Source organism: Nematolebias whitei, chromosome 19 (assembly GCF_014905685.2).
Source record: "Nematolebias whitei isolate Nwh7 chromosome 19, NemWhi1, whole genome shotgun sequence".
Lineage (NCBI taxonomy): Eukaryota > Metazoa > Chordata > Actinopteri > Cyprinodontiformes > Rivulidae > Nematolebias > Nematolebias whitei.
This window is the reverse complement of record NC_056516.1, coordinates 26635491-26660823: the sequence shown is the minus strand read 5'-3', so window position 1 is coordinate 26660823 and position 25333 is coordinate 26635491. Positions and strand designations below refer to the sequence as shown.

At 39.6% G+C, this 25333-nt stretch overlaps 1 protein-coding gene across 1 annotated transcript; it reads right to left on the bottom strand.

Annotated features, from left to right (window-relative positions):
- Positions 1 to 919: 919 nt before the first annotated feature.
- LOC119425874 (synaptic vesicle glycoprotein 2A) lies at positions 920 to 20009 on the bottom strand. The gene is made up of 12 exons (XM_037693428.1): positions 19265 to 20009; positions 17764 to 17944; positions 15089 to 15240; positions 12295 to 12428; positions 12079 to 12168; positions 10396 to 10503; positions 9938 to 10026; positions 9679 to 9843; positions 9462 to 9595; positions 5337 to 5543; positions 5082 to 5241; positions 920 to 2682 (listed from the first exon to the last, which is right to left on the bottom strand). Exons 1-12 carry the CDS (start codon positions 19872 to 19874, stop codon positions 2499 to 2501), a joined length of 2214 nt encoding a protein of 737 aa, XP_037549356.1. The 5' UTR covers positions 19875 to 20009; the 3' UTR covers positions 920 to 2498.
- Positions 20010 to 25333: the final 5324 nt, after the last annotated feature.

Sequence of the window (25333 nt, the reverse complement as noted above, 5' to 3'; positions counted from 1 at the left end):
AGGCAAACACACGCTGTCGTTCCACCCAGATGAGAGACACACAAACTTTGTGCTCAAACAATAAAAATCTGACGTCACAAGTTAAATGAAAGGATTGTTTATGTTTGAAAACGGTTATTTTAGCTCAACCTAAAGCAGAAAACAAGCGTTTCTCTCTCAAATCGGAATTTTTGATGAGCTAAGCTTTAAAAAATGTAAACAGGTTTATTTATTAAGGACCTTAGGAGTCAAAAAGTGCCATAAAAAACAATAAATCTGGGGGGAAAAGTGAAAACAAAAGTAGAAATACAAAGGAAATTTAAAAAAATGGTTAAAAAAAAACGTAGTTCATATTTTCTGTACAGATTAATTTATTTTTCATAACGTTTAAATTTCTAAAGTCTACATTTGTCTCTTTTGTGTTATTTGTCAGATAATTAACATTCTAATTATCATATTTTTCAGACTATAAGGCGCACTTTAAATCCTTTAATTTTCTCAAAAAATCAACAGTAGCCTTATCCGGTGCACCTTATGTATTAATTCTGGTTGTACTTACTGACCTTGAACTGATTTTATGTGGTTATTATGAATGAGCTGAATAAAGTTTGACTTTATCTGACTGTTTGTTTGGCTTAATGTGCCTTATACGCCGAAAAATACAGTAACTGACTCAGGCAAGAAAGCCTATTTTAAATAGAATTAAAAATAAATATTAAAAATGTACTGTAAAAAAATAAAAATAGATCACTCAAGCAGAGCTACTATCCTGTAATCAGTAAATAAAATATGTTTCACCTTTATTAGTTTGTAACAGATATTTACAACAATTAAATATAAAATAAAAGTTAATATGAATAGAAATAAATAATTTAATCCAATTTTTATTGATTTGCTACTTATTCTTTAGCAGATTTTTTGTTCTTTTTTACGGCCTCCTTGACTCCGTGAGACAACAGTATTTAAAAAGACATCAGAGGACGTCCCATAAACTCACACACCGATTGTCAACACACAAAAAGATGAGAATAAATGAATTCAGGGTGACGAGGTTGTATAAATAAAGATCAGCGTCCGTTTCAGGGCAGTTCGGTTTGACTCCGAGTCACAGCAGAATAAAATCAGAATCACCCTTTTTGCTCCTCCGACTGCTCCGAACACAGCTTCTTCAGTTTTGGTCCCATTATAATTTGTGCTTATGACTGGAATTAAATGTTATGGCTGCTTTTTATGGCGCACTGTTAAGAAAGCATACAGATTTAGGGTGACCCTATGAGGACTGCACTCCCATTTTGAATCTGAAGACTTTATGTTCGAGCAATAAGCCTCTTTGGGATTTGAGCACGACATTGTTTGATGTAAATTTACAAATTGAAATGACCGCTGTTTTATATAAAAATCTGCTACACGATAAGATGGATCTAAAACGGACTGAAACATTTTGCACATAAAACGATGGAACAGGACGCTGCGACCACTCGGACATATAAACACATGCATGCACAGATCCTTGCACACAAACAGTCATTTAAACTTGTGATATGAAGCTGTTTATCCCCCCTCACAAGGCGCACGTAACGCGCACGCATACACACAACTAATACACACAAAATCACACCACAGCTGACAAAACTCCGTCCCACAGTCGTTCCTGTTTCACTCAGTAACACCAAACTGTCACACAGTAGGGAGGGTAGACACTGGTTTAACACCGAGGAACTGGATCCAGTTATTCCCACGTTCGACGGAGAATCCTGTGAAATGTATCGTCACCTGTTTGAGTATTGAGGCGGTAAATAATAACACTAATATTCATTGAAGTGCATGAATAAATGCAGCTCTGCCGGCAGGTTTTAATAGCCACATTTTGAGCAGAACTCGGCAGGTCTGGCTTCAGTGACAGGCTGCAGGGGAGGATTAATGAGCCTTTTCAGAAAAATACATCAGACCTTCCATAGAAAAATGCTTTGGGAAACGCGCGTGTGTCAGGGTGGGTCTGGGGATGGGAACTGAACTGTTTTATTAACGTCACGGTAAACTGAACAGCAGCACGGCGAGCCCGTCAGGGAGCTCGAAGACACAAGAAAGAAGAACACTGCAATCCTATCTGCAAACACTAAACGAAAAAGTCTCGATCAACCATTCTACCAGTCTTTGTGCTGGGAATTTGTTTACTTCTAGGTGCATATTTCCATTTATATACCACATCAGCCCGTAGTACAAATACCTGCAGCAGTATTCGTTTACCAGACCTGACAGGATGGTTGAAATTATATCCAGGGTGTTGTGATGGTGCCGGTGATCTACATGTTTGCTCTTCTTTTATGGTCTCTGTGTGTAAAGACACTGAATGATGTGATCCACATTTCAAAGGATTCTGGGCTTACATTGGGGGGGAGGCAGTCTCAACTTTTGCTGTGAGACGGACAGGCAGCGTTGAAGCTCTCGGGGATGTTCGGGCTTCTCAAACACACTCTCTTGCGCTGCGCTCTGCTCTGCTCACCACCGGCTGTCCCGTTTTACTGCAACACCTGGCCTCTCGTCTCGGGCAACTTTGTGGCGAGGAAGCTGCCGGCGGCGAGTGCGCCGGCAGCAAATAGGATAGGTACGGCTTTGGTGATGCCAACGAACGACTGGAAGATGCTGATGCCCAGCACAGCCGCCAGTTTGCAGAGGGCGTTCAGGAAGCCGAACGCCGTGGTCCTGGAGGCAAACGCAGAGAGAAATACTGTCATTGTAACGACAGAAAGTGTCATTAAAGTACACTGGTGAAGATTCTCAGTCATCCAGGACATGGTAAATCAAACAAATGGACTTTATTTGTAACTGAAGATGTTTCGATTCTCATCCAAGGAGCTTTCTCAATTCAGTGAAACAAGGAGTGTGGGATTCAAATTATAAAGCTGTGGTGGTCTGTAAGCTTGCACAATGGAGATTGACACATGCAGATTGACCTCTCACTCTGCACAAGCTTACAGAACACCTCAGCTTTATAACTTGAATCCCACACTCTTCGTTTCATTGACTTGAGAAAGCTCCTCGGATGAGAAGCGAAACGTCTTCAGTTACAAATAAAGTCCAGTTGTGTTGGTTTTAACTTTTTTGGGGATTTGTCATTAATGTAGCTTAACTTCCCTGACCAGGTCAACAAACCGAGAATCACCCATGCGGAAAATATTTAACCTTCTTGCCTCGACACCAGTGTTGTAATGTAACAAAGTAGAAATACTTTGTTACTGTACTCAAGTAGAATTTTGACGCATCTTTACTTTACTTTAATTCGTTATTTACATTTCTAGCAACTTTCACTTTTACTCCACTACATTTCCTGAATACATTTTGTACTTTTACTCCAATACATTTCCCTTAACCATCTTTGTTACTCATTCCTACAATATAAAATTGGACGAAATCTGATTGGGCAAAGCCTGTTTATTCTCCCAGTCTGACTTCATTCATGCAGTCTGTCATTCCCCGATCTGTTACGGAAGCACAATCTGTAGTGTATTTCCGGGTCGCACAGATCGCTGTTGTTTTTTGAATAAAAACTGTCTTAATTTACTTAGAAAAGTACATGCTTTATCTTCACTGAACTTCATGTAACTAATTTATGCCACTCGTATTTCTGTTACAAATCACTGATGACAAGTGACGCATTAGACCTGACCCCCAGCCTGGGCTGAATGAGAAAAACCCTGCAAGATACAGAATTAATTATTTTCATGGTGAAACAGCGCCGCTCAGTGGTGAAGCTGAATATCATTTTAACCATGACGTAAATATGTCAATGATTTTAACGGAAAGACGAGTGGCGTAAATAAGCAACATGAAAATTGGCGAAGATAGAGCACATACTTTTCTAAGTAAATTAAGACAGTTCTTATTCATAAACGAAATTATACTAGTACATTTTCCTTAATCTAGCATATTCAACGGTGATTTGTGCGACACGGAAGTATTCCTTTTAACGCATGCACAAATGAGCTAGACTACGGCTCGTGCTTCCATAACAGATCGGGGAATGACAGGGGCCCTTCTCACTTCCTCACTCTCACTCACAAACCCATCCCTTCCCCTGCCACTTGTGAGAAAACTGCGGTTCCTGCAGTGAACACGCTAGATGCAGATATCATTGGTTACAAAAGGTCTTTGTTGACTCACAGTGGAGCCACTGTAAATTCCTGACAGGTGTGAAAATGACGGTAGCTGCTAAAAAGAAGAGGTGTGGTGTTCTCCAGGACATTAACTGCTTTAGAGCAACAAGGTATGAAGTTGTCGGGCCACTAGTCTTCCCATTAAAGATCACAGAGACATATATCCAGTTTGGGTGATTTGCTTGCCGTGTTTCTTCTGGTATTTACACACAGCAGTAAACCAGTAAAGCAGAAACAAGCTTGAACAACAAGGCTCCATCCGTGTCAGGAGAGACAAAAAACCTCCAACTGAGCTCTGCTCTTTACACAGAGTGGTGCGTTCACTAGCGTTAGAACAGCCACGGTGCATTCAGAGTCAGAGTTTCTTTATTGTCATTCGCACCTCATGTGGTACATGTGGTGGAGCAAAATTATGTACACGGGGTCCCAGTTACATCCAACAATAAAATGTATAAGAAAAACAGTATTCAAGTATATTCAAGAGCATAGGAACTATTAAATTCAGAAAGAAACAAACCATAACCAAACAGAACCGAGCTCAGTAACCAAGCCAACACAACATTGTGAGCTTTCTAACAGCTTTGTTAATAAAAGTTACTAAAGTTTGAATAAATATACTTTATTAGAATCAGACTTTTTGAAGATCAATCTTTCATTGTTCAGTTCAAACTTTCCAAGTTTTTGTCACTGGATTTTACACCCAATAAATGTTGTTTGGGAAATTCTAACCATTCACTTTTACTTAATACTCATACATTTTATACGAGAAATTTACTTTTGATAAGTACATTAAATGTCAGATACTTTAAGACTTTTACTCAAGTAATAATTTTTACAGGAGACTTTAACATTTACCAAAGTAATTTTATGGTAAGATACTTGTACGTTCACTGAAGTATCACTTTGAACACTGCTTGACACATGTTGGAACATCTGTTCTCACGTTACCTTTTATCCGAAGGGTAGAGCTCCACCGTGATCACATCCAGGGCGTTCCACGAGGCGATGCTGATGCCACCAAACAGACATAAGAGGGCGATCATCCCCGACTCGCTGTTGCCAAACATCAGGAAGAAGCAGCTGACACAGGAAATGACGCTGGACCCCGCTGTGTGACGACAGGAAGGAGAATCACAGTGTAAAGCAGCAACCTTTTACATCACGTACGCTGCAAAATATTTTATATCGATTACATGTACCCACCCAGCATCCTTAAACGGCCAATTTTGTCCATTAAGAGAGCCGACACAATGTTCCCCGGCAGCACAGCCAGCGTACCCAGGAAGTTGACAAAGTAAATCATGTAGGCGTTGTTGAAGTCGTCACTGAAGTCCAGGATGCAGCCCTCCTTGTTGTGGAGGAACGTGCTGTTGATCAGCTTACAGTTGACAAACCTGTACTTGAATAAGTCTGAGGAGAGAAAAAGAGTGAATCCAAATCAAAACGGAAAAAATAAATATACAAAGAACAACATTCTTCTCACACAGTTTCCTTCAAAACAAGTTTCTCACAACGGAGGTATGGATTAATACAACACAATACCCTGCCTAGATACAAAAAAACATGGGATTTAACCAAACAAGTTGATCAAAGTACTACCGGTATATTAAATAATGTGATTTTAGCTGGTAGATTTAACCCTGACTGATAAAGTGAGCAGCTTCTCATTTCTCAAACAACAAAGTTATATGTTTTTATTAGCACATGATTATAATTTTACAGAATAAGAACTAATTCAAACTAAAACATAAAATGGTAAATGGGTCTTTCTAGCCAATCAGGCTACTCAAAGTACTTTACAACACAATCTGTGCCCTCATTTACCTAACACACATACAGAACTACCCTACAAAGCTAATCTACAGAAACTAATCAGTGCTTTAGACTGCCTGCATCCTCTGATGAGATACATCAGAGGCAATGAGGGGTTCAGGGTACAACTGCTATAGCCACTGAACCACTGAGGCATAGCCGGACATCTGCACTATATTTAACATTTTCAGTCAACAGAAGCATCTATTGGTGATTGGATTGTGGAAATAGGACCCAAACGCAGACACACACGAGTCAACAGAATGTAGTAATGGGTATCATGGCTGTGTTCCAGAATCTGGATCATTTGACTTGGCATCAGCTCATCATAAAGAGCCAGCTCTTTGGTCTCTCAAACAGCTCTTCAGTAAGTGCTTCTTCTAAAGAGCTGTTTGGATGCTGTTTTGGTGAGCTGAGCCTAAAAAGGAATCATTTGAAAAAAGCTAGCATTCCTACAATCAGGTAGGCATCCTGGTGCATGCTCATAGAAAAATCTAAGAAAGTTAAGTCAGGTTCTCTGGACGGATTTAAAAAAAAGTTTATTTTATCCAAAAGACTTCTGTCAGTTTGAGCACTAAAGTCTCATAAATAGCACCTTCTCATAGTCGATCAATCAGTTTGCTGGTGACATCCAGAACTAGTTGTTCTTGTGATAAAGGAGGACCATCAGCCTAACGACCGATCGTTAGTGCTTTGATGGCCGCTTGCTATTCACAGAGGGCTGAGTGATACTAGCAATAACAGCGTTGTAAGAGGGGGACAAATGGACATGGAGGCCTCCGTCCCTGTTCAACAATGGATAGGTTCTCTTCACAAAGATGGCTCCCTTCACTCCTCTCTCAAGCCAACGTTCCTCTCTATCGAGGATGCACATCATCCCTGAAAGAGTGACCACTGGCCTGTAGATGGATGTAGACAGCAGAGTCCTGGCCTGATGATGTTGCTCTTCTGTGCTGGGCCATCCTGTTGGTCAGTTGTTTAGTTTCCTCTGTCAGGTAGGCAATTATGTGAATCGATGACTTCTTATTTTCCAACACAACTAAATAGAGACTGACTAGATTACTGTCCCGATGGAAAGTGGAATCTGGATTGATTGGCTCAGCTCCCAAACAAATGAGAACCATTTGAGCACTAAATGAGTTAGATGTTTAAAAAAAAAAAAAAAAAAGAGGAGACAGAGGTCCCATCACTGTGAACATGGTCCATAGACTCAATTGAAAAAAAAAAACTGACAGCTGAAACACTGAGAAACTGATGAGACTCTGACTAAATGAGAAGCAGGTGTGACAGAACCAGAAAACACAACTGTGAGGATTAACAAGCATACAAGACACTATCAAGACCAACAAAATAATTTAAAAAAAAGACCAAAAACATGACCCCAAGCCCCAAAACAATAGTGCAAAATTTAAACCTTCCAATTCGGAGGTGGTATCAGAGACTGAGAGGGAATTATTTCATGAGAGATGGCAGAAAGGTATAAAACGAACCTTTTTACCAGCTTTTCCTCTTATCCAAGTTGATTTAAAGTAGAAATGAAACATCAAAACATAACTGTTTAATCTCCTAAAACACATTTTATTCAACTAATGTTAATAAAAATGTTAAGAGACAAATAAACTGATTCCTCATTGGGTCATAAATCCTCTTTAATTAGCTTGTACTGCAGTTGGCAGCTGATTAGATGAGATGTTTTCTGGCAGGCAGCAGCAAATCGCTGATTCTAATGTTTTAGATTCACAGATATGGAAGAACGTTTTGCTGGCGTCAAAAATGACAGGACAGAGGCTGTTACTGTCACAAAAACCTAAGCTGAGGCAAAACTGTGACAAGGTGAAGAAACAGCTTGGCTTTGGGTCATTATTGATACGATCGTTGAAATCTCTGGCAGAAAACCATCCCACGAACAGATGAAGATTTTAAACATGTCTGTATTAGTCTTTGTTTCATCCTTCATTTGTTATCCAAATCTTAAAGCCCCTGTTTTTGTCTTTTATTCTTATCTGAGCTGGATTTGTTTGTGTTGCCGTGGTTACAAGTCGTGCCGCTGCAGCGTAACCCATGGTTACCACATCAAAGAGCACTGCTGCGATCGATGAACACTGTGTGTCGTCTCTGCTTTACAGCTGTTTTCAATAAATTACAATAATCTACGTCTAATCTGACCAGCTGGAACTAAAGCCGAAATAAAAACGACCCACTAAGGTTTTTACACGAGGAAGAGTCTCAGATTAGAGGATTTGCTGCCTTTTCTTTTTATTTTAATTTAAAAAAACATTAAACTATTGGTATATTTTAACAATTTCCAGATTTGAAACTCAAATATTTGCTGTATTTTAAATAAAGTAAACCATTCACAGTTTTCTTGTTAGATTTTTTTTTTTTCAAACTACTACTGTATAGTTAAAATGTTCAGCTTTTTCAGTAGATAGGGGGCCATGACTTCAGGTTTTTGTAACTTTTACACTTTTCGGAATACTCCACTTATTTAAATTTTGCCCATAGAAATGCATTGAGATTTCTTAACATTCCTTTAAAAATTGTTACTTTGGATCTTTGGCATGCAATTTGCTCTTGTTAGCTTGCAGCGTCTTGTGTTCTGCATTATGTAGCTTTTAGCTGCTGTCCTTCTTTCAGCTTCACCACCTCAGTTTGGAGCTTCTTCATTGAGCACTCAGAATTTACACTGCGTTTTAACAGAAAACACCATTTCTTTCGTTTTCCTTGCCTCACTGTTTCTCGCATCAATCACATTTTCCCATGACATTCTGAGTTTAAATATCCAGAAGGTCCTCACTGGGCTGGGAAGAATTACACAGTATTCATGAGGGAGTCTCCCAAATGTCTCCAGAAAGCCTTGCGACTGTTGCATTCTCATCATCCTCGCGTGAGTCACAGAGGCCTTGTTGCTTGAGTTTAAAGCAAGTGCAAATATTAGGTTTTCTTTCATAGTAGCCGCAAACTTGTTGTCTCCAACTCGCTTTAAACTCATCTGAATTTTGCCGCAGGTGTCTTCAATATGCCACAAGAGCACTGGAACTGTATTTTGACTCTTACACAGGGGCTGAGGCAAATGTTCAGGTCTAAAACCAAAGCTGATAATAGATAATAAATGGACAAACTGGTTCAAATCTGCCTGTTTTCATTTCTTAATTGTACTCCAGCAGATTTAATCGTAAACACGGGGGCGGCTGCTGAGGTGAGCGGAGGTGAACGAAACCTCTAGTCATGAATTTGATCCGTTCCACAAGCAGTTTGCATGTTTAAAATGTGCATTTTGAACAAAAAATTACCCTTAAAAATAATGAAAATAAACCTGCACAGCGCTCTGTGACAGGTATTTTCTGCTTATGAGCTTAATTTGGGCCTGTTAAAATGACAAGGAGCTCTGTGCGATGAAACAAGCGACAACAAAATCACAAAGGAACAGAGTTTCTGTCACACACGTTTTGAAAGCGTCGCGGTAACGTTACCCTGAATAATCAGGTGAATGAATTCTCAGATGGCTGTATTTACCCGTGTTGTAGAACAAACTGGCGATGAAGGTGCAGTTCCTGAAGAACGTGTGCGTGGAGGTGATGTCCTCAAAGTAGCACTCCTCAAACACAGAGTCCTCAAACACCATAGACTTCATCTTCAGATTGAGGAACCTGCGGACAGTTTTCAGGACAGTTAGACGAGTTTTACACCAGCTGAGTGGGTGTATGACAGATTAACTATAAATCTGAATTACTTGTCATTGAAGTAGTGTCCTTCACGATGAACCTGGTTTTCCAGGGTGAAGTTAAACGTGACGTGCTCCACTCGCTCCTTCGTGAAGGTCTTGGTGCGCGAGTCATACTCCTGCTTCTGGATGTACTTGATCATGTCGGGGAACCACACCGTCAGGCCGTAGTAGCTGCGAGGACGTGAGAGACGGACCAGATGGAAAAAGCACCATAAATACGTTGGCCAAAGAATCGGCGTGAAGTTTCTTGGTCCTTTGGTTTTACCTGAAAGACATGCTGAACCAAACAGCCATGAGCATGAAGGTCGTCCGTTTATATTCTGGGCTGAAGCAGGCGAGAATGTTGTTCCGGATCTGCAACGCACGGGAAGTAAATGTTAGCGAACAGATTTCTGAGGAGCTCATGCTTCTGGAAGAACTTTAATGAACTTTAACTCTGAATTTTGTCGTGGCTTGCAGCAGAAATCAGGCCGATCGCAAATCAAGACGGTGCATACATCTGGTTTAAAGCTACAGAGCAGTGATGCTGCAGCTTTGTGCTACATGATAAAATGTAGATGATTTAATGCATTTAAATACAACATTTTTAAAGTTGGTAACAAAACAGTATTTTTTTTAATCCAGAAGTTGACGTATATCATTGAAATCTCCAGTTTGATTCAACAGATAAGCTCACATTAGCACAATATCCACCATATTTGTAGTTTTAAGAGTTTCACTAACCTGCTGAGAAAGGCTCATGATTTTCAGTCTGTAGCGCTGCCAGACTGGGGTGTCGGTGCCGATGTCCACCAGCTCATCGATCTGCTTCACAGTCTTAATTGTGGTGACCTGCGGTATTAAACATACAAGTTATTTGGAGGTTTGAATAACAATCATAGACTACAAGAGTGATTTACTTAAAATATTCACTGAAACGTCCTCATGTTGCTCTGAGTTTGTATGAATTTGGACACTACTGTGCGAACAAAGAGGAACAGGAGAGGGCTGCTTTTGCTCTAATGTTGTAGCTGATTGTTGCGTTAGCTGATTTAATACATTACATAACAGGACTCATACGTCCGTATGCTCTTTGTGGACTTCACATCCACCTTTAACACCATGATCCCCCAAACACTGATGGACAAACTATTCACACTAGGTCTAAGCCCCTCCATTTGCAACTGGGTCCTGGACTCCTTAACAAACAGACCACAGCCTGTGAAGATCCACTACTTCTCCTCCTCCACCATAACCCTCAGCACTGGCTCCCCTCAGGGCTGTGTGCTGAGCCCTCTTCTGTTCACTCTGTTCACATATGACTGCACACCTACCCATCCAGGCTCTCATTCTGTAAAGTTTGCAGATGAAACAATGGTGGTGGGATGCATCACAAACAACAATGAGTCCAGCTACAGGCAGGAGGTGGAACAGCTGGAGAGCTGGTGCAGGAAGAACAACCTTCACATCAATGTGAAGAAGACGAAGGAGATGATCGTGGACTTTAGACGGAACAAACACACATACCACCCCCATGAACATAGGAGGATCTGTGGTGGAAGTGGTCTCCAGCTACAAGTACTTGGGTGTGCACCTGAATTATAACCACAGCTGGGGCAACAACACCACCATCCTGATCAAGAAAGCTCATCAGAGACTCTACTTCCTCAGGTGGCTGAGACGAGCTGGACTGGGAAGCTCAGTCCTCACCTCCTTCTACTGGTGTGCAGTGGAGAGCATCCTGTGCTCCAGCATCAACATGTGGCATGGAGGCTGCACAGCTGCAGAAAGAAAAGCTTTGCAGAGAGTGGTGAAGGCTGCACAGAAGTCTGTTGGAGTCAGTCTCCCCACCATCACAGACATCTACACCTCCAGATGCAGGAAGAGGACCACCTGCATCATGAAGGACCCCACTCACCCAGCACACACATTTTTGCCCCACTCCCCTCAGGCAGAAGGCTGAGGAGCATTAAGTGTAGAACCACTAGACTGAGGAACAGCTTCTACCCTGAGGCTGTTAGACTCATGAATCTCTAACCAGAATAATAACTGTGAGAGAAAAAAATCACTGTAATCCACTTGAATGTTGATATGTGCTGCTGATTATCCATGTTGCTGTTCTAATGCTGCTGATTTATTTAATACTGTTGTATTCATTCATACTCATCTGCTCACACAGACTCATGTTCGTGCTGCTGTTGTTTGGTGTATTGCTTTTGTACCAGCGTTTAGCGTATTTTTTAGTTCATATCTTAGATCTTAGTACTGTTTTTCTTTACAATTTATACTTTTGTTGGATGCAACTTGGACCCTGTGTACACAATTTCGTTCCACCACATGTACCACATGTGGTGCGAATGACAAATAAAGAAACTTTGACTTGACCTAATAAAAGGTAAGTGTGGTGCAGTTTCCTCATATACTCACTGTAAACACCCTCTCTGGGTGTCCTTTAGCTCTCATGTTTGTGTCGTGGACTTGCTTCAGGACCATCCAGCCCTCATCATGCTTGCCATTCTGATTTAAAAAAAAAATATATATATATATATATATATATATATAATTATCTTATTTTATAGCATCAATTACTCAGGTGTTTGTTTAAAGCAGTTGGTAAGCGAGCCATTAGACTCGTCGGCTGACCTCTAAGTAGAAGCGTGGACTTTCGGGCACGGCGTTGAGGGCAGCGATGGCCGCCACGGAAGGAAACGCACACACTAACACAAACACACGCCAGCTGTGGAACTGGTATGCCGAACCCATCTGGAAACTCCAGCCTGCAAGAATAAACATTGCAGCAGAAAATAATTAGCTCATTAAAACAAGTACAGCTGAAAATGTTCAATTGGCTTCACAATCATGAGTCAAGTTATTATTTTATATTAAAAACTTGGTGCGGCACAAGAAGATCTTTGTACATTTCTCCTCCAATCTTTGTCAGAAGTCAGTTTAGGTGCTAAGAGCTCCAATACTGTCTGTGCTATATATATATAGATATGTATATATATATATATATATATATATATATATATATATATAAAGAGCTTTAAAGAAATAAATGAAATAGAATCCTGATTGGGAGTAGCTTCCCCTGTATTCACTTCATGGGGCTTGGTACCCATGCTTGGAGGGTGGAGATGATGATGATTAACCCGATGTGTTGGCTCCCCCTTCCTGTATCGTCACTGTTACGCCTCGTCAGTCTGTGACAGCAGAATGTTCATGCAAATGTTTGAACATTTGATTTACAGTTAATTATTAGTCAGTCTGGAGTTTGGCTTTAAAAATACTCACATCCTATCTACATAGTCCCTCTGAGCTTGCTTGCATTGTAAGGTTCCTACAGTTTTAACCCTCATGCTGCTCTTGGGTCAAAGCATACCTTTGCTATCATTCATGAATATCTTGTTTCAGATGCCCATTTCTCATCAGAATGCCCTTGTTCCCCAGAATCTGACATGGACCTTGTTAATCAAGGTGACAACTGGTCCATCTGAGCATCATTTCAATGTCTCACACTCAGTGGTGTAGTCTACATTTTTGCAGTGGGTATACTGTGCTTAGAAACCAAAGTACACCGGTTAGTACAATGTAATCGTCAATTTATTTTGTTTTTTAAGCGTATTGAACATTTCCAAATTTCTCTGACGCTTAGATTTAAATGAATGCACAATGAACTTTGTACAACAGTTGGCTTTGTATTAAAAAAAACATGTTATATAATTTATAAAACGGTATCAAAGCAAAACATGTTCAAGCATTAAGTAGTAAGTACAGAGTTATACAATAATTTGCTGGATAAGCGAATGTAATAAACAAGCGCTGCACATAGAGACAGATTGTTACAGAAGCATTTAACTGCCGTTTAACGTATCATGTGCCCACTGAGATGTTACACATCAATGGGCACTTTAAAGTGGGAATACTGACATTCTTAAGCTTTTCTAGTGGGTGTACTTTGTATAGCCACGTATCGGGTAGACTACACCACTGCATGCAACAAGGTTAAGCATAGAAGCTGCACCTGAACCTGCAGTCTGAACCTCTGATCTTCTGATCCAAAGTCATGCGGCGATACCACAGCTTCAATCATCCAGTTGATTTTTTTTAATTATTATTATTAGAGAGGTTGTAAAATATTAGAACCTCAGTGGTGCCAGTGGCTGTGGCACCAATTTGGAATAGTGGCATATCTCAGAACCAACCTCAGAAATGTAAGTCTAGAAGAGCACGGTCTCAGGAACAGCTAAGCCGCTGCAAAAAAAATTACAATTAAAAAAACTCAAGCCCCCAGGCCTCTGGTAGATGACCTGAGCTTGAAGTGAGGTGGGACTGTTCATGTGGGACAAACAAGGCGGGCTATTTATAGATCAAAGTTAAATTTTGCTGAGTTATTCTCTTATGAGTTAACAGTTTTTATTATTCTCGTGTGTTAGCCATGTTAGCAGCCTTTCCTTGTGTTGTGGCAAACAAGTTCAAGAATCTTTATTATCCCCAAGGGGTAATTTGTTTCATAATCAGTATGCACACAAAGCATCCATGCTAGATGAGACATTAAAGTAATAATACATGAAATCATCGCTGTTCGTTGAGAAGCCTGATGTTTTTCACTCTGTTTGTTCTACATCTGGGCAGCAGATTCATTCAACCTTTATTAAGACAGGTTAATCCCATTGAGCCTCTTCATTTACAAGAGAGACCTGATTTCTTAACAAGATACCTGCGTCCAGCAGGAAGCAACCTGAACTCACCATGGAGTGGATGATCAGGATCTGCCAGAATCAGCCTGGCCTTGTTCACTGGCCTCGCCTTGTGTAGGTCAGTGAGGTTGCCATCTAACTTCATAACTTAACTCAAATAACTTCATTGTTACTTAATAACTGCCTGATTAGATGATCTAAATTCATTTTAAAAATGACAATAAAAAGAAATAAAAGGAGCAGCTGTTGAACTGTTTGCCACGGAAAATAAGCGACACAGATTTGGATCGGATCAACGTCTCCATTGTGGCTCTGCACAGTTCAAGCAATGTTTGTGCACTGAGTTAATTCTCCTGCATTTATTTAATGCACCTTAAAAAAAAAATAAAAGCTCACAGACATTTTGTTTTTACGATCCACTAATTACCCAGATGGTGTTTGACAAAAAAAAACTGATGCCTTCTGATATTCCACCCCCACTTTTGGCTTGTTTACAGAATTGAACAAATTACGGCACTTTCACAAACACAACCAGTTTGTGTCAATGACTCACACTGAGTGGGCGTTAAAAGTGCCTTCATTGTTAATAAAGAATTGTTAAATACGGTTGAGATGCGTTCAAAGTACGTTTAAACCTGTGGTGGAGGCATCAGATATTGAGAAAGCAAGAAGGAATTCAGTTTCAAGCTGAAGATGTTATTAAAACTTTTAAGCTGTGATTTTATTTTCATGCCTACCGTAGTGTGGGATGATGGCCCAGGCCATAGCTGAGGCGTAGATTCCCCCGATCATCCAGAACATGCAGAGCCAGCTGAGATGCTCGCCGCGCTTCTCCTGAGCCAGAAACTCCGAGTAGTAGGAGAACACGATGGGGATTGAACCACCGATCCTGTAAGATTCAGAGACCAGCTGAGTAAAGGTTGCTGAGACGCTTACGTTCTTTAAATTAGACGTTAAACTCATCATTTCTAAACTGAATAATCTGAAACGTGTGTAAAGAACCTTTAAATCTTAGTGTTTAATATTATAGTGACTGGTGAAAGAACAAAACACAACCAAACAAAATAAACTCGTATTTTTTAATGCGATCTGGATGAGCATTAACATTAAAACAATGGATGTAAAATGTGCTTTATTTTTCTCTGTCTCTTGAGGAAAAGTTTCATAAAACATCTAATGGGGTTTAAAGGAACCCTTTAATGTAAATTTAGAGTCAGAGTCAGAGTCAGAGTCAGAGTTTCTTTATTGTCATTCGCACCTCATGTGGTACATGTGGTGGAGCGAAATTATGTACACAGGGTCCCAGTTACATCCAACAATAAAATGTATAAGAAAAACAGTAATAACATCTAAGATATGAACTAAGAAAAACATCAACTAAATATACACTAAGCACTCATAACATAAAACATTGAACATCACCACAAACATGAACATGAGTCTGTGAGCAGATGTGCACGCATGAACACATCAACATTGAAACAGATCAGCAGCAACATGAAACAGATCAGCAGCAACATGATATGGTTTTTCACAGTGATTATTCTAGTTAGAGATTCATGAGTCTAACAGCCTCAGGGTAGAAGCTGTTCCTCAGTCTAGTGGTTCTACACTTAATGCTCCTTAACCTCCTTCCTGAGGGGAGTGGGGCAAAAAGTGTGTGTGCTGGGTGGGTGGGGTCCTTCATGATGCAGGTGGCCCTCTTCCTGCATCTGGAGGTGTAGATGTCTGTGATGGTGGGGAGACCGACTCCAACAGATTTTATATTTATTTTAATCTATACCTCTACTAATTATACAGATATTGAGCCAAAATTTGGTGCAATAGTTGAATCATTCACAACAAATACTCTGAGATGTTGTGCACAATCTTTCTTTGAACTTTACCAATGACTGTTGGTGATGATCCTGTTTTGTCTGTTAGCGAAACATCTCCTGAACCACTGGATGGAGTTTTATTGATAAAAAAAATCAACACTAGCCAACACAAATAGGCCTATGATCCTATCAATTTTGAGGATAGTGAGATAAAATTCACTGTGGTAGTAGCTGAGAGTCATTCACAACTCGTACACTGAGCGTGACTTCCCTAAATTTTATTTTTTTTGTTTGATCAAAATTAATTTGGTCAAACAGAAACCATCTTATTACCAGCAAACCATTTTTTCCCCCACTATGGGAGTGTGGTATTTGTGGGACTCCAGTTTGTTTGTGGCTCCTCATACTGAAGAAGTCCTTTGGATGAAGGACGAAAAATCTCAGCAAAGGAAGAAACTATCCAGATGTGACATGGTTGGAATTTGTACCTGGATTATTGAGCATGGACTTTTTTTGGTTTTGAACCAGTTTGACTTGACTGTCGACGAGGAAGAGGGCTGGCACCAAAGGAGGGGGCATGCCAAAGACACCATCTTAGCACCAACTTAACTGGTTTGTTCCACTTTGGAGTAAGCTGTTTGGGGGAAGAATCAGTTTTGTTGTGTGTGTTTCCTTGACTGATGAAGCCTTCTGGATGGAAGGTGAAACGTTTCAGAAAAAAAAAAAAAAAACTGTCCAGATGACCTTACTGAAAATTGTTGGATTGTATACCTGGATTATTGAGCATGGATTTTTTTTTTTTTACTCTTTTCAACAGGCTTTGTGCCAAAATATACAATTTTTTATTAATTCTTTTCAACGGTTTTTCGTAAATTACATGAAAAAAAAAAAAAACTAAAGTCATCCGTGTAGTTTATGCAACTTTTCAACCTTGGGTTATTCATAACTTTAAGTTAAGTGGCTTAATAAACAGAAAAAATGCAACCATTTGAAAATGGCCACTTATAAAGAGTTGACTGAAAATGAATAAAAAGCAGACAATGTCCAAAAAAAACCCACAAAAACTAGAAAACCTTCAGAAAACTGGGACCACTTTCAATAATTACATAAACCTTTGGCTCTTTTAGGGAGAAGCTTGTGTGTTTATCTGAGTGTGCTCGGTGGGGACGTGATTGATTTGAACTCTGGTAATGATTTTAATTTACCAGATCACTGAAGCAGAAAAACATGTGGGAATGACTTTAAAACTAAAATGGGCAACATCTCCTTCTTTTACTTGTTACAGTGGCAGAGGATAGGAACGGAAGCACTTTAATTTTGTGTCACTTGTCATCTGCAGCATTAAAACTTCTGGCGGGTTAAGTGAAAATACTAATAATCTCATTACAATGTAATGTTCTGCTCAGATTAGCAAGATTATGAACGTTTCTACACCATGCTTTTCGTAATCAGAGGAGTTTTGTTTTGGCCACTAAGTTAAACTCTTTTATATTAAACAGGTGGTTTTAATAATCTTTTCATTTTCATGTATAAAGATTTAAATAAAAAGTCAAATAAGACTTTATGACCCAGACCGAAAAGAAAAGTGAGCTTACCCAACACCTGAGAGGAGACGGCAAAACAGGAAAGTGCTGTAGCCCTGAACGAAGGATGAGAAAAAGGAGAAGATGCTGTTGATGGAGAGAGAGATGAGAAGAGACTGACGACGGCCTATCCGGTCAGCCAGAGCCCCCCAGAGGAAAGCCCCGACCATCATCCCAAAATATACGATGAGCCCTGGTGAGGAAGCAAAAAAAAAAAATGACTCAGTTTCGAGCATTTAACATTTAAAGATTTACATTTATAATGTTGTGTACCAGGAAAGATGTCAACTGCTTCTGCAAAATGCAACTTTTTTAAAACAATAAAAGCCCCACCTTTAAGGTAACATTTAACTCATATGACCTCTTATGTGTTGTTTTACACTCAGTGTCCATGCTCCATGCATTGTTTCCTTTTACATGTGTTTTTGTGGCAGTGTTATAGCACCACTCACAGGCCTGGCATAGTTACTACAGCGTTTTGGGTTGTTTTTGGTGTTTCCATGTGGATGAGAACATTTATAGAAAAGGGGATTTGTTTAGCAAAGTCAAACAGAAAGACTGCCTTGGAATAACTGGGTTTCCATGTGAGCAAGGCCTAAATTTAAATATAGCAAATATTACACATATATCAGAATTATGGAAAAACAGGCATTGAGATAGATGTTTTGTGGTTGTTTATTTATCATTAAATAGATTTAGTGCATCCCTGAGCTTGAGGATGTGTATAAAATATAGCTGCAACCCTCACAGTTTCATCCGTTAGTTGTAAATTTGAATGTTGGAGTTTGTCTTTTTGGACTCAAAAATGCAAGAAATGGAGCTAACTTACAACCAAATTCACTTTGTGCAGCTGCTGAGTAGCATAATTTAAGGAAATCCATTTTGTAAATCTCGTCACGAGTGGTTTATTAGTTGCACAGAACAAAACATTCTTGAAAAAAAAAAACTCAACATTTTGTAAATAACCTGATGTAAAAAATAAATGTACCAAAAGAGTTTGAGGTGAATTTTCTGCATTGCCCCAAGTGGCAGCTTCAGGTACTGCAGATTTTATGACTTATTGGCTTTACTTTTTGGTGACAGAGGTTGCAGTGTGGCTTGAACTTCATTTTTGCTTGTTTTCCCCCTTTTCCCTACATTTTATCTATTTATTTGCCTTTAGTTCCTAAACAAGCCTGTTTCATGCGTGACTTCTGCACACTCCTAACAAATGTATCCATGTAAAAAAATAAAATTAAGCAGTGTTGATAACAGTTCCTTGACATCTTCTTTCTGGTACGCTCTGCTGGTGTATGTAGGAGCATCTCAAAATAAACGTGTGATAGGCGTGATGAAGGCGCATGTGGCCAAGAGCGACAGTGACTCATTTGGGGGTTTAAAATAGCACGAGTACTAAGCATTGCCACTACAGAGGGAGGCCTTGAAGGCATCACTAACACAAAAAAATTACTATTACTCTTTAATGAAACTGAAAATGCTCTGTAAGACACATGCAGCACCATTTGAGGCTTACCAAGCATGCTTTTGTTGGGTTCAGACAGACACATGTCCTTCTCTGCGCTGGGGAGGACAAACCCCACCACAAAGATTTCGACGCCGTCTGCCATGAGCGCCAGCCCCAGAACAAAGTAGAGCGACCACTGGAACTTCCCATGACCACATTCTTGTAAAATGGTCTCGTACTGCTGAGCCAGCTCCTCCTGGTCCTTCCGCCTCTCTGCCTCCAACGCACCGATATCTCTGAACTGCTGCGCTCCGGCTGCCATGGACCCCGGCCCTCCAGCCAGACTCCCCTTCCCCGAATCAGCTCTGGGGATCCCTTGGTACTCGCCCTCGTAGATCTCGTCATCCTCGTCGTGACCCTCCGTGGAGTCGCTGTGGCCGCCCTCGTCTTCGTTGGCCGCCTGGCTGTCGCTGCGGTAGTAGCCTCCATCCTGGCTCCCCTGCATGGGGTAGTCGTCATCATCATCTTCCTCAAAGCGGCTGTAGGATCGCCTGCTGTACTCGTCGTTCACCCGATCCACGGAGCGGCCCACCTTCTTAGAGGCTTGCCGCTTGACTTCTTTGGCAATGTCTTTGGCACCTTTAATGAAGGCAGTCCGGTTTTGGTAGTTGTCCTCCATTTCCGAGACGTTTCAGGAGAAGTGAGGTCAAAGGTCAAGCTGAGAGGCCCCTTGTGCGTGCGTGGGGCTTCAGATTGGTCAGGATGCACTCCAGAGATTTAGTGTTGATCCTCAAATCAGTTGGTGCTCCGTGTGTCTGAGGAGGGAAGAAAGATGAAAAAAATTAAACCAAGTTTAAATAATGAGTAAAACGACTGGTCACAGAGTTTATCAGAAAGGTTGCTGGTTATCAAACCTGTCAGATTACATTCCAAGAAACTTTTTATCCCACATACAAATTACCAAATGATTGGACCCGTTCGTTCAAGGGATTGGGAGCCGATGCTTCAAATGAAAACTTGACATTTATACTTGAAAAGATCACGAGACGAGAAAAAAATATACAAAATGCACAAAGTGACAATGGAGGAATATAAAATGACTACAGGTGGGCTCAATATGTGCACATAAAGCTGGATTACCGTATTTTTTGGACTATAAGTGGCACGGATTATAAGGCGCATTAAGCAAAACTAAGACATTTTGACAGATTTTTGAGCGCCATGTGCCACATAAAATTGGTTGGAGGTCTGTAAGCACAACCAGAATTAATACATAAGGTTCACTGTTGATTTTTGAGATAATTAAAGGATTTTAAGTGTGCCTTATAGTCCGAAAAATATGGTAAATGTAAATATAAAGTAAAGTTTAACATAAAAAGATATTTATGTAATTGTTCTAGATATAAGCAATTATTGATTTAAGTTAAATGACTAATTTAATTATTATATTATGTTTCTTTATGGGATGTTTCTGTTCACAGAAGACAGGTATAGAACCAGAATGGACTCGTTGAAAACCAGTGTTTGTGTTTTGTTGCTGTTTTAACATCAGATACAACAAAAGACAGAAAAGATGTTCACTGCTTTGCAGACTTTGGTGCATGTACAGCTTTTTATTTGTTCTTTTCTTTTATTAGTTGTTTGTTTTTGTTGAGTTTGAGAAATCTAGGGAAGTTCAGGCAGTTTTTGAGGCATATTTAGTAAAAAAAAAAATTAAAAATTTAACAAAATTCTTATCAAAAGGAGTAGGACAGATTAATTAATAAAAACATGTCAGTCCACTTTGGCTATGGCTGCCTCAGAGGAGTCGACGGGGGAGAAGGCGAGCTCCAGAAACCATCTTATCACCATCAAACTGGTTGGTCCACTATGGGAGTCTGCTGCTTGTGGGACTAAGTGTCTCCTCAGACTGATGAAGTCCTTTGGATGAAGGAACAAACGTCTCATCAAAAAACGAAACCGTCCAGAGAACGTGACTTAAATTTGTTGGATTTTTTTACCTGGATTATTGAGCATGAACTTTGATGTAGGTCTAGCTTTTTTTTAAGAAAGAAAAAAGATGTTTATTAAGGTTTTACTTTCAGGTAAACAAGCTCTGGCCATGTTCCTTCATAAAAATAACAATTTAAAAAAAGAGCTAATTGTTAAAATTACTGCAATGTTTTGTACTAAGCTGATTATTTTTCAAGAACAAATCTCATCACAAAACTAGGAAATTGCTACTTTTTTTAACTTTTGCCATCAACCAAAAATGTTGCTCAAAAATGTGATTTCTTGGAAACAGAACTGGGATAAACACTGAGAAAGATCCACTCTGTAAATATGAGGCGAGACATGAAGCATCCAACAACTCCTAACGAGGCTCGGAGTGGCTCATTTGGTGAAACAAATGTTTTTTTATTGTGTTAACATTGTTTCTGTGCATGAGGCTGACCCTTAAAATCCCCAAATCTTGCACTACATTTCAAAGTAGGAGACAGAAATCCTGTGAAAGGATCCAAACAGTTTCAGTAAATGAACACGAAGAAGTATTACCGTATTAATAATACATTAGATTTTAAAAGAAAGTCAATTAGCGAAGGCCCACTGCGTCAAACTTTGTGTACACAATGAAAAATCAGCTTTGAGGATGATACATTAGCAGACGAAATAAGCTGTGTGTAACAGCAAACGATCCTTGAAATTAAAAAAGCAGTAAAGCAGACGTCTGTTTCACCCGTGGGCTCTAAAGGCACCTGTTGTTTAAAGAACCTTTGTGAGGCTTCACATGTTCCTGCAGCTGACGAGCCCGACTCACGTCCATATGCTTCTGTGTGGGGACGCTGGGTGACCGTGCAATAAGACGACATGTCACTTTGGATTTGTGTTGCAGCCAAACGGCAGACAGCCAATCAGCAGACGTCTCTGTACTCCCACCAACGCTTCATAAACAACCTCTGACAGGTAATACCGACCCGACAGAGGCTCAGTGTGCACAGAACCAAATGGATGATCATAAAGATTCAGAGAGAGATTAAAGCTTTTCTGACTAGGCTTGAAAAAGTCAGGACCTCTCTGTGAAAAGTCTCCTAGCTAGGCCGGTCACGATAAACAATAAATCAATTAATCGCATGATAAATGAAAATTATCGACCTCATTTTCATTTAGCAGCTTTATCGTTTCTTCGTCTCTCTCTTTCTACTGAAGACACTGGATGATAAAAAGCTCATCTCCAGTGTTCGTCACTGACCCCTCCCTTTTCCTTTTCTCTTTAAAATCTGTTTTAACCGTCCAAAATCGTGTTTTTGGCTCGTTAAAAGCAGCTAAACTGAGAAGCTAAGCTACGAGCTAAGCTAACAGGCTGACCTCGGGAAAAAAAACTCCCTTTTGTCGAAGCTCTAAAATTCACGGTTGAAACCCGTGCCTTCGTATAAAAAGTTGTTTTGATTTTTTTATTAAAAGCTTTATGTGACAAGTGCTACGCTAAAGAGCTCAAACCAAGCGTCCGCCATTTTGAGAACCCAAGAGAGACAGCCCATGTCACGTCAAGAGGCCTCCCTCCCATTTTTTTAAAGACACACGCTGCTCACTCTCTCACTATCCATCCTTAGGTTCAAACAGTCTTATACTGCCATCAGGTGGTTGAAAAAGGTACTACATGCAAAAGAAATTAAACTTTTCTTCTTAAATTTGACAATAATTACTAATTATTGTCAAATTTCAAACAAGTTTATCATTTATCGCAATAATTTCAGAGACAATTAATCGTCCAGCAAAATGTGTTATTATGACAAGCCTATCCTAGCGGCGACACTAAAACCTTGCTATTAATTTTGCCACGTCTAACTAAAAGCTGTAAAATAGTTTAATTTGACCGCTAACGTAATACAACTATTGGAATTATTTTTGTTCAGAACAGGGTCATGAAACATTTGCTTTAAAAAAAATAAACCTAAAATTATGTTTTCTGATCATATCAAGTTTGCAAAATATGGTTAATCAAATAAATAAATAAAAAATCTCCTTTACCTTTCACAATTTCTACTTTAACCATTGAAATGACAAACCTGAAGCTCATTTCAGCTCTACAGCTTTAGATTTAGACAATCAAGATGTCAAAGGGACGGTTTAAACCTGCTGAAGTGGGGTTCTATGGAGAGATTATGAATAATTAACATCCTATCTGTCGCAGATAGCTGTCAGTTTGGAGAAATAGTCTCATTCTAACCACACTGATGAGCCTGTGTGCAGTTGAAACGAACTGCTGCCTCATTAAAACGACTAACGCCTCAAAGATTTCACAACAGTTCATTCAGATGCTGTGTGAGAAACTAATACTCCATCAGTTTGTCTTACATGCAGCAGAAATATTGTGCTATTCCAGGCTGCAGACATTAAAAGATGTGAACCTCTTGAATTATGTTTTAAATCTATTACTGTATTTTTCGGACTATAATGCATACGTAAAATCCTTTAATGTTCTCAAAAATCAACAGTGAGCCTTATAGTCCGGTGCACCTTATGTATTAATACTGGCTGTGCTTACTGACCTCGAACTGATTTTATGTCGTACAACTGAACAATGTTGAAAGTTACTGTGAATGTGTTGAATAAAGTTTGACTTATCTGACTGTTCTGTTTTGCTTAAATTGCCTTATAATCTGAAAAATACAGTAAACTTTGTCGTATTTAGTTCGTTTTTCTGCATGTCAATAGATTACATTGCACTTAAACGATGGCATTTTTTAATTTGCATCAAATTTGCTGAGACTCAATGTCGTGTCCATGTGTGCACACACTTTTGATTCGCTCGTATTGTTTTATCCACAGATCCATTTCCTTTCAGAGGGCAGCAGATATTTTCAGTGTCAGATCAAAGAAGCACAACAGGCCTGATCAGCCAGGCTAAAATGTTTGACCCAAACGTAACTCGATCATCTCTTGGGTCGACGGGCTCTGGTATCTTTATCTCCTCCAAAAAACAACCAGACTTTGTTCAGTCATAAGAGCATTTTCAAGCTCTAGCACTTCCATACAGAGAGAGTTACTGTACCTACTGTATTTACCCTAATGAGACTTCTATGCTTAAAAGGACAGGACTTTTAAGCATAGATATTTTTGTTGTGGAGTTCTGTGGAAAGGTTGTCAATAAGTACAAATATCTTACCTGTTGTAGATAGCTCTTTCAACAACCTCAGATTGGAATAATGGAGCTACATTCTGATCAGATGTTGAAATCTGAATGAGGCAAAGACTAAAGTGGGCCACTGTCATCTTTAAACAACTCCAAACTCTATTTTATAAACCTTTACACTGAAGTGCCAGTGACACACATGTACAAATATAAAAACTGGAAGAAAATATCCCAATATTTAGGGGGAAAAAATTGTCGTAATATACATAATTTGACCAATTCTGTCACGTGCATATATGTTTTAATTTGGCACAGCAAAAGTGAAACAGGAAGTGACATCAAAGGGGAAGTCTTTAAAATGGAGAACTTGCTGGTCTTTGTTTATTTACTTTTGCTTATTGAACTCTGTCTGACTCGTAGTTGTCTCAGAGACTCCAAATAATCTAAAGAAACATCAAATTCTTCTCTAATGTCTGCATGCAGCCATTAATGCTCTGTTTACATGCAGATGTTCCCCATTGTTATCACTTCCTGTCGCTGCACATGCAAACATCTCAACAACTGTTTATCTCAGCGATGTAAAATTTTACTTGCAATGGTTTATAATGTTATATTTCAAGAGATGTTTGTATTTATCACAAAAAAATATTGTCACAGGCACTTTAAAGTCATTTTCACATTATATATTATTTGGGCAGGAATATTATATTGTAAAATTGCTACAGCTAGCTGCTACTACCACTGTTTGCACTTGTACATAATCCCAGATGTCTTTGTAAATGACTGCATGATGCAAAACAAACTGTGTTGTGAAGGTTTATAAAATAGCATGTGCATAAACCACTACAAAAATCAGAATCAAGCAATCTCTCCAGACTGGGGTGGTTCAACGAGCTGTGTCTGACAGGTAAGATGTTTATTGTTCATAAAACCCTTATTGCAAAATATTGGATGGATGGATGGATGGATGGATGGATGGATGGATGGATGGATGGATGGATGGATGGATGGATGAGTGGGTGGGT